The sequence below is a fragment of the Ranitomeya imitator genome, chromosome 5 (assembly GCF_032444005.1).
Source record: "Ranitomeya imitator isolate aRanImi1 chromosome 5, aRanImi1.pri, whole genome shotgun sequence".
Lineage (NCBI taxonomy): Eukaryota > Metazoa > Chordata > Amphibia > Anura > Dendrobatidae > Ranitomeya > Ranitomeya imitator.
Window position 1 is genome coordinate 474,708,746 of NC_091286.1, and position 15,816 is coordinate 474,724,561.

General features: G+C 41.8%; 1 protein-coding gene across 13 annotated transcripts in view; it reads left to right on the forward strand.

Moving 5' to 3' along the window:
• TNIK (TRAF2 and NCK interacting kinase) overlaps nucleotides 1-15,816 on the forward strand; it is a 383,200-nt gene that overhangs the window by 304,941 nt on the left and 62,443 nt on the right. For all 13 annotated transcript variants that reach the window (XM_069727325.1, XM_069727314.1, XM_069727316.1 and 10 more), the window contains 4 exons: nucleotides 915-1,151; nucleotides 3,485-3,591; nucleotides 4,589-4,752; nucleotides 8,034-8,125. In XM_069727325.1, the coding sequence (XP_069583426.1) occupies nucleotides 915-1,151; nucleotides 3,485-3,591; nucleotides 4,589-4,752; nucleotides 8,034-8,125 (600 nt within the window). The remainder of the gene's footprint in view (nucleotides 1-914; nucleotides 1,152-3,484; nucleotides 3,592-4,588; nucleotides 4,753-8,033; nucleotides 8,126-15,816) is intronic.

Consider the following 15,816-nt stretch of genomic DNA (forward strand, 5'->3'; position numbering starts at 1 on the left):
TGCTCCTCAGGAGGTTAGATGAATAGATAATGCAGTATCTCTTCATCTAACCTCATGAGGAGCCATCAGGCGAAACGCATAGAGGTTCCAGGATATCTATGCTTGATAAGTACCCCTCTCATAGCCATTCCCAATATTAACTGTATCTATGATTCATCCTTAGAACTAAATATGGTGAAGTTGTGTTGCTCCACTTTTGATGGGAATACCCCCTAGTTTGTTTTTTTTGTGGCCTATACATCAGTAGGGTCATCTAGGGCTAGCCATCATGGAGCTGGGGTGCCATATCCGCTGACAAGTAGGGTGCCAACCTCCGCTGATAGGGAGCAGTGGAGGAACAGTTTAGAGAGAGGGGTTCTCTTATCAATTCTATGATAAATATTATCTATATCAAGCAAGGCATTTCACTCCCTTTCCCTGGTCAGAGATATAGATACATATACAGATGCACTGCCTGTTTTTTCTAACCTATACTATTGGGTACTAACTTTCTATATTGTGAAAGTGTATCAGCTAGCACTTACCTGTAGGGCACAACAGGATAAAAGGGTCAGACATCGGCGAGCGGGGGCGCCATTCTTGTGTGGGTTGATATAGGGTGCCAACCTCCGCAGCCAGGCAGGCACACAGACCAGGGTTCATCTTTAGGGACAATGTAGTGTGTACTTTATGTGTGGTGTTTGTAAGTGTTGTATGTCCCATTTGTAATTTTTACATTAAAAGTTATATTTTATCTTATTTCATTGTGATCTTACAATATGTAAGATTAACGTGTCAATTCAATACTCCTAAGGTATACCTGTGACATAGTAAAAAACAAGATGTTAACAGACTCCGAAGGATGTTTTATCAATGCCAATGAAAAGATTGCTGCCTAAACCATAACGGTCAACTTCTACTCATCATCTCTTTAGCAACTTCCAATGTTGGTGTCCGTGAAAGCCCCTGGACCTTCCCTGTCAGCATCACAATCACTACATGAACAATCAGCAAAGGGCATGTCTGCATTCCAGGAAGGTATAGTTTCTCATCGGCCTGAGATGCCAAGGCAGAATTCAGACCCAACCTCCGAGAATCCTCCTCTTCCTCCTCGCATTGAGAAATTTGATCGTAGTTCTTGGTTACGTCCGGAGGAAGATCTTCCACCAAAGGTCACTATTCTAATGTTTGTTAAACTTTGTTATGGTGTGTTCTTCTGTCTGCCATACACCATATTTTATTTCTTTTGTAATAAATTTCAGAAATGTATTTTGAAAAAAAGTTTTACGGTCATTAAAAAATTACGTGTAAATACCAACCATTTTCTTCATCATAACATGGAGGATTTCAAGAGGGAAAGACACAAACCAAAGAGGTTACACAATGTAGTAGAAACAGACTCTAAAACCATTCTATATTATTATTATTTATTGTTATAGCGCCATTTATTCCATGGCGCTTTACATGTAAGGAGGGGTATACGTAATAAAAACAAGTACAATAATCTTAAACAATACAAGTCATAACTGGTACAGCAGGAGAGAGGACCCTGCCCGCGAGGGCTCACAATCTACAAGGGATGGGTGAGAATACAGTAGGCGAGAGTAGAGCTGGTCATGCAGTGGTTTGGTCAATCGGTGATTACTGCAGGTTGTAAGCTTGTCGAAGAGGTTGGTCTTCAGGCTCTTTTTGAAGGTTTCGATGGTAGGTGACAGTCTGATGTGTTGTGGTAGAGGGTTCCAGAGTAGGGGTGATGCGCGAGAGAAATCTTGTGTGCGATTGTGGGAAGAGGGGATAAGAGGGGAATAGAGAAGGAGATCTTGTGAGGATCGGAGGTTGCGTGCAGGAGAGTACTGGGAGACGAGGTCACAGATGTATGGATATGGATGTTGCCCACTCACATCTGTCTCTGTATAAGCCTGCAGCTATTCTATACTCCAACAACACATCACGTTCCTCCACTTTTCCCTATCTCAGGCGCGATTGTGTTTCACATGCTAGGAAGCAGTGAGTGCTAATCTTTGTGTTTAAGATTTGTAAGTAACTACATCACTACTTCTCCACAGCAGTAAGGAAAGACAATGTCTGTAGGAGGGCTAAGGAATCTTGGGAGCTGTGGTATTTTACATCGCTAATCCAGCCACAGCAAACCCTGGCAGCATCAAAACATAGGGGCTGGGCAAGATGATTAAAATGAAAAAAAAAAAACTACATCTGATTTATGACAGCATTATCTCTGTAACATTCAGACACATTTAAGTGCCTAGCTATATTTTATGCACATAGAAAACTCCAATAAAGAAGCACTCTTCCCTTCAAAGTTTTTATCGCCTTAATATTTTGCCGTTATAATATTATATAGCACTGTGTACTTACAATTCCACATTTTGCCTTTCTACCCAGCTAATTCTTCTCTTTTCTCTGCTCTATGTAGAAACAGGCTGTCTCTTGTCCCTGCATTTATCATTCCCTTCTTCAAATCCTGACCCAGCTGAAGCCTTCTCCTCCTGCCAGGGGACTATTGCAGTGACTCAAGACTCACGCAGGGAAAATTGACCTCCTGTTTCTACAAAGAGCTTAAAAGGATTCAGCTAGTCAGATTTAATCAAATGATGTCATAGACCTAATGGAAAACTGAAAAATTAGCTTTGTAAAAATGCAAAATGAGCATTTGTAAGTACCCAGTGCTACATAATATGATGACTGAAATATATTAAGAGGATAAAAACTTGATGTGAGGAGGGCTTCTTTTAACGTTCACTTTCATTGAGAAAACAAAGGATCTCATTAGTCAAAATCCAATCTGATTGATCTATCCTATGTTAGGACCTATTGAAAATGATATGGTTCTGCCAACTAAGTACAGAAAGTGCAGAATTGTGGAGAGGTTTGTGGAACAGAACGAGAGTTTTGTATTCTGTTCTGAAAGCCATTAGCATTCACATGTAAATATATTTCATAGGCAATGGTCTATGAAATGCATCAGCACTTTGTTTTAATCTGAAATGCGTAAGTGTGTGCCCAACTTCAAAGGGAGCACTCACTCACCACCACATTGAATCAGAGCTTTATGCAAGATTACATAAATATGCGCATTAATGTAATTGTTTCATACATCTGACCAATTTTCTCCCAGCAAGATATAAAAGCAAGTCATTATTTTCCACATAATTGAATTTTATACCACCTTCTTAATACCGCATGCAGAGATGTGTTAACCTTGTTTTGTTCTCATCGATATTAATGCTGGTTGTGTTGATTAACATTTATGCATCACCACAACACTGATCAGGTCAGAAACCCCTGCCTTTCCAGACCCCAATCCTGGAGCATAATCTCCCCAGACTTTTCTGAAGACTCACAGTGGTGGCATTAAGTGCTCCCCAGAGCCTATAAATGTGTATATGCTTTGTGACTGTCACATTTCTTCAAATGTCATTATGTTTCTGAAAAAGTTTCATCCATATCTTATCAAATTCCATGATTGAGATTTCTCTTCTTCCAGGTGCCTCAAAGGACAACTTCAATATCTCCTGCGCTAGCACGCAAGAACTGCCCTGGGAATGGCAGCAATCTCGGCAGTAGGCTGAGCACACAGCCCGTGAGAGCAAGGTGTGCCATCCCCCTGAATGTATTTCCAGAATTACTTAAAAAAATCATCTGAATTTATTTAATGTTTAGAATTAGGAAAGCTGCTTGTCTGATCACTACTGCCCAACTATCATAAGATCGAAAAATGATGGCATAATCCACATTAAAATAATGGAAACTAAGCCGTTCTCAGAAGGAGCCAGGTCCAATATATTGTGTTCAAAAACCTCCTGGATTAGTGTCTTTTGGCACCAATTCTTTCAGTATAACAGTGTTATTGAGTACAGTACTGGCATTCTTGGACATTTGTAAATGCAGTGTATTTATGTATTGCGCTTCTGATTCTCCATCAAGGCTCCTTCATGCCCAATCCCAGTTTAGAACACATGCTTAGTTGAGCATGCACATCTATGGGGGAGGGGATGTTGGTAAGAATAGGTGAAGGTGCATGTCCACTTGGGAATGGAGCAGAGGTCAATGATGTGCACTACCTTTCCGCTCATTCTTATGGGGTTGCCAACGACAAGTCGGGCCCAGCGATCTTCTATCCCTGGTGGCTCCATTGACACATGGCTCTTCTTCGGATTGGTGGTGATCACAGCAATCTGACCTCCCCCAGTAACCGGGAAGTTATCACGTATACCACTGAATAGGAGATACCTTTTTAACTTGATAATACTTATTTAATGTGGCCATACACTAACCACAACTAGACTGCATTTCACTGGATGGTCTTCAGCACTCTCATAAAAATGAATGGAGCGTTAGTGTGCCTGATTAGTCCCCGCTCCATTTAAAAGGTCCTCAAGACCCTAGTTCTTAGGATCAATAGGTATCCCAGCGGTCAGGAAGTTAACTTTCAAATCTGAGTCTACCCTTTATGAAAACTCTATGGTTTGGTCAATTCTATTGATATGCTTCCACCTATGGAAGGTATCGTTTTTTATAGAGCTTAACAAGTCGCCATGTGCTAACATTAAAATCTTTGCTTTACTTTATTTCTCCGACTCTTATGTAGTAACCCAGACCTGAGAAGAACTGAAACGGTCATCGAAAACCCCATTCAAAGAACTAGCAGTGGAAGCTCCTCCAGCTCCAGCACACCAAGTTCACAACCCAGCTCACAAGGAGGATCACAGCCAGGTTCTCAAGCAGGCTCCAGTGAACGAAACCGAGTTCAAGGTAAGGTTGAACAGAAATCCTCCTGCCTGGCGGTCAGAATTACAGGATCCACCCACATGAACATAAACTTCAGGCGCTGCGAGCGGTAGGACTGCATTGTCACAGCTCAGAGTAATAACAGTGCCGTGCACTTTTACACCCACATGCAGCTCTCGGAAGAGATTGTGTGCGTGGGAGCATTGCTCTGACTTTTGCGGTTAGCTTTATCTGTGAGCCAGTAGAGCTTCATATTGTGCCAAGGTGAAATAGTTTAATAAAACCGTTTCCTTTTTTACACAGATACATGTTTTCTTGTGTTTGGCATTTCATCACATTTTGAGCGCTTGTTTATAACATGGAATCACAAAGTACACAATGTACAGTGTTTATGGCTAGATCCAAAGGATTACCGTGCCCAAGAAAGGGTTAAGCCTGTTAGTCTTATGTCAGAGCATGTCACATAAATGAGATGTCTTCTACTCTATAAGCACACTTCTACCATGCCTGCCAAATAATCAGATTTACACAGGCATGCACTCGTTTGCCGGATGATCACTTCTTTTAGGTGGGCCTAAAAATGAGCTCTGGTCAGTAACACATCCTCTGAGTTAAACAGGGATGTGCTGCCAGCACTCACCGGAGAGGAGAATAAATGAGTATACAAGCAAATGTTGGAACAAACCCCCTCCTGATTATTGCTAAGTCAATAATCAGAATAATTGAACTTCTTTATCGTTACTTAATGCTGTTACTGGCGATAAATCTTGTAAAAATGTCCATTCTTTTCAGGTTTGTGCTCGAGTGTATAACTAGGACGTGTGCTGTCCGATATCTCCCGGACAGCACATGTTATTAAACCAGGGGACCTGGCACCAGATTTCTCATGTCTAAACTAATACTGTCACCTTATTATATAACCCCCTGTTTACCCCCAAAAAACCTTTTAAAGTTCTTCCGAGCTGTATGTTAATACTGACGGTCCAGTCAGAGAGGAGACCGTTCTGGGCTCTCTCCTGCTCCCGGCTGCCTCTCTCCATCCTCCTGCTTTGATTGACACGGATGACATCTCCGGCATCATCCACATAGCCGGGCGAAATCCCACGCCTGCGCAGAGAAATCGCCAGCTCATGCCTGCGCGCTGTTCTGCCCTACTGTGGGCAGAGCTGAAAACATCAGTGTGCTTGCACACAGCAATGGCGGAAAAATAGTTCTGGTACATGAGCAGGAAAAGACGTGTGAGGGCGCATGCGCACTGATGTTTTCGGCTCTGGCCTCAGTATGGCAGAGCATAGAGCGAAGGTGTGAGCTGGCAATTTCTCTGCTCAGACATGGGATTTCGCCCGGCTATGTGGATGATGCAGGAGGCGTCATCCACATCAATCAAAGCAGAAGGATGGCAATCAGAAGCTGAGAGGAAGGGCAGGGAGCCCAGAATGGACGCCTCTCGGACCACTGACAGGGTTAACATACAGCGCGTGAGAACTTTAAAAGGTTTTAGGAGGTATACAGGGGAGTCAGGAGGTTATATACCCATTTATGGAATGCGCAACAGGCGCTGAATAATGTGATAAAAAACTGGTGACTGGTTCCCTTTAAGTGAGCGATTTAACTCTGCGAGGAGGGGCTGATATCTCTATGCTTTTTATACCCATACATTCAATTAAACTACTCCTTGATCTCTTTTCTTGAGTTCTGGCCTCCCAGGAATTCAAACTCCCAACCAGCAACATCGGTGCAGTATCAAAAGCTATGAACCACATGCGGGAGGAACTATCTTGGGAGAATTTCCGATACTTGAAAGTGCTTTGTATTCTCCAAAATTACAGAAAATTGTACTGATACATAGAGATACATCTTGGTTTACCAGTGCATTTCTGTTTACCTGTATTCTAGGGGTAAAAAAAAATTTAGAAATTCTATTTCTTGCTATACAATTACTAAAAAAAAAAAAAAATACGATAATTACATTTTTAATGCACATTAAAAAAATAAACATTGCAAATTTGCAAATAACACTGGCAAATGTTGTAACCATGTAATCATAAAAACCTGAACAACACAGTGAACAGATTTTTTATGATAATTAGTGCATGACATAAAAAAGTGTGAGGTTTTCGGTCTTCGTTAATCCAAAGCTGTGTTCACACGTAATGTAAATATTGATATTTTTTTTTCTGTTGCTTTTTATCTGCCCATCTTCTTCAGGTGTCAATAATAATGATGAGCGTGCGTGATCGGATGCGGTGTTAGCCAAGCATGCTCAGGTCTCTACCAAGTGACTTTGGCGAAAAATATGTTCGAGTTCCCGAGCCTACTTGTCTGGTCTCGCAGCTGGTCGACAGCCGCAACCTGTGCAGGGATTGGCCTAACAAACATGTGTTTCAGCTGTCAATCATCCGCGAGATATGCAGCCACGGGGACTCTAACATATCACTCCAAAGTCACTCGGTATAGACCCGAGCACGGTCGCTCATCACTAGTCAATAACGATCTCTGAGTTTTTTCTGCGTTTGTTTTCTGCCTTCTCACCCATGTTTGATGCACTTTTAGTGCTCATTTAAAACTGTGTTTTAATGCTTTTTAAACACTACATAAAAACTTAAAAAAGCAATAGCTTTTTTTTTTTGCATGCCTTTTTTTTGGGGTGGGCTCCACATTGAAGCTTGCATAGAAAATGTGGTCTAAATTTGCAGCAGCTCACCATGTCCCTCTTTCTGTTCTAAATGAGTTCAGAGTTATGGTTACACCAAAGTGGAGTTATATGATTGTCTCTTCTTTGGACACTGTCCTGCAGACCAGAAATTCTTGCCCAACCTGAGGAGCGTGTACAAAGTTGAGGTCCTTGTTTTCTCATTCTTTGATTGCTGATCATCGCAGTGTACTCAGTGTACCGCAGGTTAGAAAGTCGCGGAATGTCATTATCACCGTATTATGCTTCTGTGTGTGATAAGAGGAGGGACACAGCTCATCTTTATGGTGGTAATAATGTGATGCTAATTAAATCTGGAGATTAAGGGAGTTGGCTCCATGTAGAAAACTTTCTGTTCTGTTGTCTATCAGTGCAGCGCTGACGTCACGCTGACCGCGTTGCACCCCAATATATGAAAACCAGCAGCCTGAACAAGGGTCTCAGTATTTTTTACAGATACTCTTTAGTATTAGTGATCTTTTCCTCTACAGTCACACATTATATTCTTTATCTTCTAAAGTTTCTCACAACTTTTCCTTTTCATCACGTGTATGGAATGTGCGACACCGCATGTAAAGTAGAAACAACTTGGTTTGTCTTTTTCTTGTTGCAGGTAACCATAAACCTGAAGCCTCTCCAGTCCTGCCACACGATGGACCTAATGTAAAAGCTGAAGACAATATGACGCGGCCGAGCCGACCCGCTGTAGGTTTATTGAATATTTCTTTTTTTTTTTTTTGTCGCATGCTGTCATAATGTCTTTTCTCCACAAGGTGTCCTAATAAATTGTAATTCACAGTTTAAGAACAAAGGGCAGATTTCCTATCACTGCCTAATATTTGGTGATCTGAAGATACGCCACATTTATCAATGGTTCACTCTGTATAGTACACTTCATGCATGTTACCAGATCTATTGATAATAATAATAATAATAATCTTTATTTTTATATAGCGCTAACATATTCCGCAGCGCTTTACAGTTTTACACACATTATCATATTGATCTCACTTTACAGCCCCCATTATTTATGCTGCAGTCACATTGTGCAGCAAATGTCTAAAAATTATATTAAATGTGGCATAAGGCATGAACATTTTTTTATGTATTTGTGTGTGTGTGTGTGTGTGTGTGTATATATATATATATATATATATATATATATGTATATGTATATGTATATGTATATATATATATATAGTAAGTTAGATGTATTGTACAAGTATATACACTCATATTCTCCGGCTCAATTGTACATGCCCTATGCCAGATTTATTATAATTTTTAGACTGTTTTTGCACCTCAATGGACAAAAGGGTGCAATTTTCTTTGGCAGAACTCTTGACACAACCACTATATAGTGTTCATCAGATACTCATTACACTATGTAATGGTTGTGCAGCTGAGCTCCAGTGTAAGCAAATGTGATCTGAGCTGCAGTACTTTAGAATGGCCACTACATGGCGCTACTGTGTTCTAGCTCCTTGTATGGAGAATGTTTGGTCGCCGCAGCTCAAGGTATCATATTATAGAGTTATATGTAGTATTTATACTGTGGAGTAAGCACTGCTCGCATCTTGTGCACAGGAAAATGAACAACAGGATGTAAAGTATTTTATCAGATCCCATATCCCTGTACTGAGAATTATGTTAGTGATCTGGATAAGGTGAATTAGAATAATGCAATCTTAGCCTCTTTAGGGCATTTCTCTATCGCACAAGTAAAGGCCCATTGGGAATCCTAATAATTGGCTAATGTGACTGCAGTTAAATGTAACGTGATTAATTATCTAATATATAAAGCTGAATGTGTCTGTGTATGTCCGGGATTGGCATCTGCACCGTCGCAGCTACAGCCACAAAATTTTGCACAGTCACACGACTGGACCCCGAGAGAGTGTCATAGGCTATGTTGTGAGACGAAATTTTAACCCTGCGCGTTCCAATTCACCAAACAATTTTGCCCCTATCTACATAATGGGCAAAAAGTGAAAGGAAAAGTGTTGGAGGCAAATTGACAGCTACCAGATGTGAACAAGGGGGACTTAGAGTGGGAGCGACGGCGCCAAAGAGTATATACTGTACAGTTGCTAAGGTGGGGCCCCGACATGGGATACTCACCACACACGGGGATATGAACACACACACAAAATGCGCCACACACACTACCACGTGCTTGAACACATATTTCACCACACATACACCAACCTCACCACATAAAAGTCAAAACACAAAAGTCACCGCTCAAAACTCGCCACGCGCAAAATTCCCCACATGCAAAACTCGCCACATGCAAAACTAGGCTCACGCAAAACTCGCCACACGTGCAAAACTCACCTCATGGAGAACTAGCCACACGCAAAACTTGCACACGCGGAAAAATTGCCACATGCACAAAAGTTGCAACACATGCAAAAGTTGCCTCACACAAAACTTGCACATACTCAAAACGCACCACACATAAAACTCGCCACGCGCAAAACTTGCTGCACACAGCTTGCTACGCTAACCTGTCACATGCAACTCAACACAGAAAGTTGCTACACGCATGTCGCCACACAAAACTCCTCTCACAAAAGTCGCTACATGCATGTCGCCACACGCAACTCAACACACACAACTTGACACATGAAACTCGCCCTAAAACACACACAAGTCTGATATTATCCTTCAAAAATTAAAATCTGATTAATAGGCAAACTACAAGAGCAACAAATGTACCATATAGGAAATACGGCAGCTGTCAGTCACATGACCTGTCTATTATTTGTATGTGTGAGCTAATATATACTGCCTGGGGGGAGGGCTTCCTGTTGGCTGAGGATTTATCAGGCTGCCAATTTAGCTTACAAATACTGAGGTAAAAATACTGAGCAAATAACGTGTAAACAAGGTCTAATACAGGGGGAGATAACACACAGATATATACTATATACAGGAGGAGATGACACACAGATATATACTATATACAAAAGGAGATGACATACAGGTATATACTATATACAGGGGAGATGACACACATATATACTATATACAGGAGGAGATGACATACAGGTACATACTATATACAGGAGAGATGACACACAGGTATATACTATATACAGAAGGAGATGACACACATATATACTATATACAGGAGTAGATTACATACAGGTATATACTATATACAGGAGGAGATGACACACGTATATACTATATACAGGAGATGACATACTGTATACAGGAGGAGATGACATACAGGTACATACTATATACAGGGGAGATGACACAGGTATATACTATATACAGGGGAGATGACATACAGGTATATACTATATATAGGAGGAGATGACACAGGTATATACTATATACAGGAGGAGATGACACACGTATGTACTATATACAGGAGATTACATACTGTATACAGGAGGAGATGACATACAGGTATATACTATATACAGGAGCAGATGACACACAGATATATATATACAGGAGGAGATGATACACAGGTATATACTATATACAGGAGCAGATGACTTACAGGTATATACTATATACAGGAGTAGATTACATACAGGTATATACTATGTACAGGAGGAGATGACACACGTATATACTATATACAGGAGATGACATACTGTATACAGGAGGAGATGACATACAGGTACATACTATATACAGGGGAGATGACACACAGGTATATACTATATACAGGGGAGATGACATACAGGTATATACTATATACAGGAGATGACATACAGGCGTATACTATATATGGGAGATGACAAACATGTATATACTGAGGGGAAAATGAGAGGTGTGAGGTGAAAATAGTGGAGTAATCGGAAAATGACAGATGTGAAGTCGAAATGACAAGTGTTAGGGGGGAATGAGAGGAGTGAGGGAGAAAATGAGATGTGATGGGAAAATGAGAGAAGTGAGGTGCTATAACTAACCACAGATATTTACTATGCCCAGGCAATGCCAGGCTCTTCAGCTAGTGCCTGTATAAAAATGACTGTTATCGCCAGAACAATCGGTAAATATAATATTCATCTTTGAGGCTCTTCATTTGCCTGGAGAAGTAACACCTCACCGGTGGCTGTGAGGGATGTGATAAGCGAAATGTCCATCAGATCCTGTCCGATGACTTCTTAAATAATAATAATAATAATTTTATTTGCAGCGCTTTACAAATTATACCTAATGTCATTGGTTTGAAAAGTTGTCCCTTGTCATGACACCTGGCCTCTATGCAGAATCCATTACCAATATAAATCTTTAGTGGTGGATAAAGGGATTGTCCAGTATATATTTATGCATGTTTGTGTATATACTGGGTAGGCCATTTTTATGGATACACCTAAATAAAATGGGAATGGTTGGTGATATCGACTTCCTGTTTGTGGCACATTAGTATGTGGGAGGTGGAAAACGTTTCAAGACGGGTGGTGACCATGGCGGCCATTTTGAAGTCGGCCATTTTGGATCCAACTTTATAAATGACCCACCCAGGTGTATTCATATAACTGGCCCACCCTGTATATATAGATAGATAGATAGAGAGAGAGAAAAATTGGAACAGCACAATGCTCACCGGTGGGTGCCTGGCCTCCTGGGTAGGATGGTCCACTCATCTACCCAACATGTATACAACACAAACAAGCACCAAAGAATGCAGTCCAAAAAGTCCGATTATGCAAATATAGAAAAAACTTTATTGATAAAAAGACACAGGTAAACAATATGGCAGGCTAAAACAATCCCCCACACAAGCCCACACATACACATCTAATCAAAAGGGACCGGACTGAGGTGCATTGGTATTTCCATGGACAAAGTCCATATGAAAAATGAATTTGCTAACAGCATATAGAAACATCATCAGTGTCTATGACCCTACAGATGTAAAAAAGATGTATAATATACATACCACAGTGGTAGGTCACAATGCACGTGCACAGCAGTCCCGCCCTCCCCAACGCGCGTTTCGGCAATCTGCCTTCCTCAGGCGGGTATACAAAATAAGCAAAAGAAGGCAGCACTCCAAGTCCTTTTCAAGGTGAAAAAAGTGTGAAGTTTATTCAATTAACATCTCTGTGCGACATTTCGGCTCACACTGAGCCTTTTTCAAGTCTATATATATATATAGCCTATATATAGAATCACTAGTGTCAGATAGAGCAACTGTGATGTGTAGGCATGTGCCCATTACAGTCAGTGATCAGCAGTGATCCAGCGCAAAGCAGGTGACTACAGTGGCCACCAAATGATATGTCATAGGACGCAGCGGTAATGTGCTTAGGCAACAGATTATATACAGGCGCTGGATCACTGTTGATCACTGACTAATGGACACATGCCTACACATCACAGTTGTTCTCTCTGACACTAGTGATTGGCCACATGCTTAGACGGCATGTGGATCAGCTGCCTTGAGGTAAACTGATGGCAAAGCAGCAGCAGCTTTATAGGGGTGTTCTCAAGTTTGGGAGATATTCCACATCCAAGTGATACTTGCCAATCGCTGGGGATCTGACTGCTGGACCCCGACTGATCTTAAGAACTTAGGCTTTGAAGAGTCTAATGTGAAGGGAGCAGTCATTGATCATGTGCATTGATGCTCCATTCATCCCTAATGGGTCCTCCGGAGGTAACCAAACACACCACGTCCATAACCATGAATGGATCAGCAATGTGCATGATCAGCTACTGCTCCATTCACATTAGACTCTTCAGAGCCCTGGTTCTCAAGATTGAGGGTCCCAGCAGTCAGATCCCCAGCGATTGACAAATTGCCTATCACATGGATAGGGGATAACTTCCAAACTTAAGGATACCTCTTGAAGAGGTGGCGGCCATAAATTATTTTCGCAAGTATTTGGCCCAAGTGGTCACCTGCATAGATTGCATGAGATCACTGGTTGCAGTGGTTACCTGCCTAGATTTTCACTCTGCAGCCAGTGATTGGCTGCAGCAGTCACTTGCTTACATGGCATGTGTGTCAGCAATGTAGAACTAATTGGCATCAGAACCTAGAGCGGCAGTGACTTAAAGGGGTGAGCCTTTATTATTTTGCTGTTTTTATCACATTTCCTAGCACGTGAATATTAAATTAATTCACAGATGACCTTTTTAATCATGAAATACTTGGCGCACCGCCTAGAATAAAGTGAACTGGTAATGATTAGTCGGTATCTTTGTCTATGTGGTTACTGCACCTCGTGTATGTTGGGTAAATGTGTGTTTCCCTGTATACCCTTATTGTCCTTGTACTTAGAGATCCAGCCGTGAGCACTCAGCTACTTATTACTTTGCTGTGTGCCGTCATTTCCCAATATTTAGTAATCTCTCTATTGAGCCGTCATCGTCTTTCTGCATTCCCCCTGGTAGGAGACATTATAAAGATGACAGGTTAGTGAGCGACACAACAGACATTCTGCTGGTGCTTTACATTGCCATTCACTGATATGGCGGCTCCACATTGGAAGCACAGATGTAGAAAAGCGCTTTTGTGTAGTTAATAATGTTAAGTCTAATGCGAGGAGCAGGAGGAGAGGTGAGACTTTGTGAGATAAATGTGTTTTAATTTCTCGTGAATGATGAGGGTGTATCAGTATCTGCATATTCTATGCCATGGATTGGTTGGGAGAACAGCTTCCTGGATGCTTCCCACGTACATCTATCTCTGATGGCTACAGGTTTCAGTATAGCTACAGACTTTGATTAAAATCTAATTTTAGTGATTTTAAGTTTGTTTTTTTGGCTTTTTATAAAGCTTTTTTGATAAGTGACCTTGGTCATTGTGACTAGAGTTGAGCGAATATGTTCAGAAAACGATCGCCGAATCCAAATTTGCCATATTCATACCATATTTGTGCTGAATTTGTTTGACGATCGTTTCCAAACATATTCACTCATCTCTACTCCCATTGACTCCAATGGCGTTTGGCGAATATTGCAAATATGGCGATCACAACCTGAACCGAATATTGAAATATTCGCTCATCTCTACTTTTTGTGGTTGTAAGTGGTTGGACTTCATTGCCAGACACAGCCTATGAAGGCATAACACTGGTTTCTGGAAATAAAACAGACACTAAGGCCTTCAAGGGTCAGCTAGGACTGGCCATTAGAGAGTTACCATAGGTGATAACATTGTGATCTGTGTGGGGTCCGGCCACAGGGACACCCACTGACCCTGAGAACTGGGCTCTGAAATGCTTGGGTGGAATAGGTCCATGCCCCTGCTGCAGTCATTCCCTGTAGAACTACTGGAGATTGCGGAGCTCAGCACTTGGCGTTTTCTGTCAGTGCCATTGAAAATTGCCACTGGCCCTTCCCAAAAGCTTATTCCCATCACTTAAAATGGAGGGCAGCTCTAGGGACACATTGGAATGGACTCTTATGCGGTAATGAGCCCTAGTTTGTATGGATCTTTAGCAGTAGTGATGAGCGAATGTGCTGAGATAAGGTGTTATCCGAGCGTGCTCATGTGCTAACCGAGTGACTGCAGTGTGCTCGAAAAATATGCATCTGCATGTCTCGCCTGTTGGTTAGGCAATCCTTACATGTTATGTGGCTGTCCAACAGCCGCGAGACGTGCAGGCGTGGGAACATATTTCATGAGCACACCGAAGTCACTCAGCACATGGTCAGATAAGGGTACCGTCACACCGTGGCATTTTGATCGCTACGACGGCACGATCCGTGACGCTCCAGCATCGTAACAATATCGCTCCAGCGTCGTTTGCTTCTGTCACACTTTGCAATGTACGACGCTGGAGCGATAATTTCATGACGTATGTGCGATGTAGAAGCCGTTGGTTACTATGCGCACATCGTATACAATATCGTGCACACCTTTGTTACACCATGCGATCATGCCGCCACAGCGGGACACTAGACGACGAAAGAAAGTTTCAAACGATCTGCTACGACGTACGATTCTCAGCGGGGTCCCTGATCGCAGCAGCGTGTCAGACACAGCGAGATCGCTGGAACGTCACGGATATATCGCTGGAACGTCACAAATCGTGCCGTCGTAGCGATCAAAATGCCACTGTGAGACGGTACCCTAACACCTTATCCGAGCACGCTCACTAATTAGCAATAATCACATGCATATAGCTCAGCTGTTAGACAGATCTCGGCTATGTAATCTAGCCGCCCCCAGCATGCGGACCCCTTCCCAGGACAGTAATTCACTTCGTCATGTGGGAAGGAGTTGCGGTAAGTTCAAAATCTGATGAAGTGAATTGACCTGGGAGTCTACAAAATAAGTTGCATAAGTATTTGTTCATCTGTATTGTACATCTGATTGTTTAGTACTAGTCTCTACAAATTTTGTTGTTTTTAGGTGTTTTTTTTGGAGGGGGAGGGGCTGATTACATAAGCGTCATTGTGCTAGTATGTGC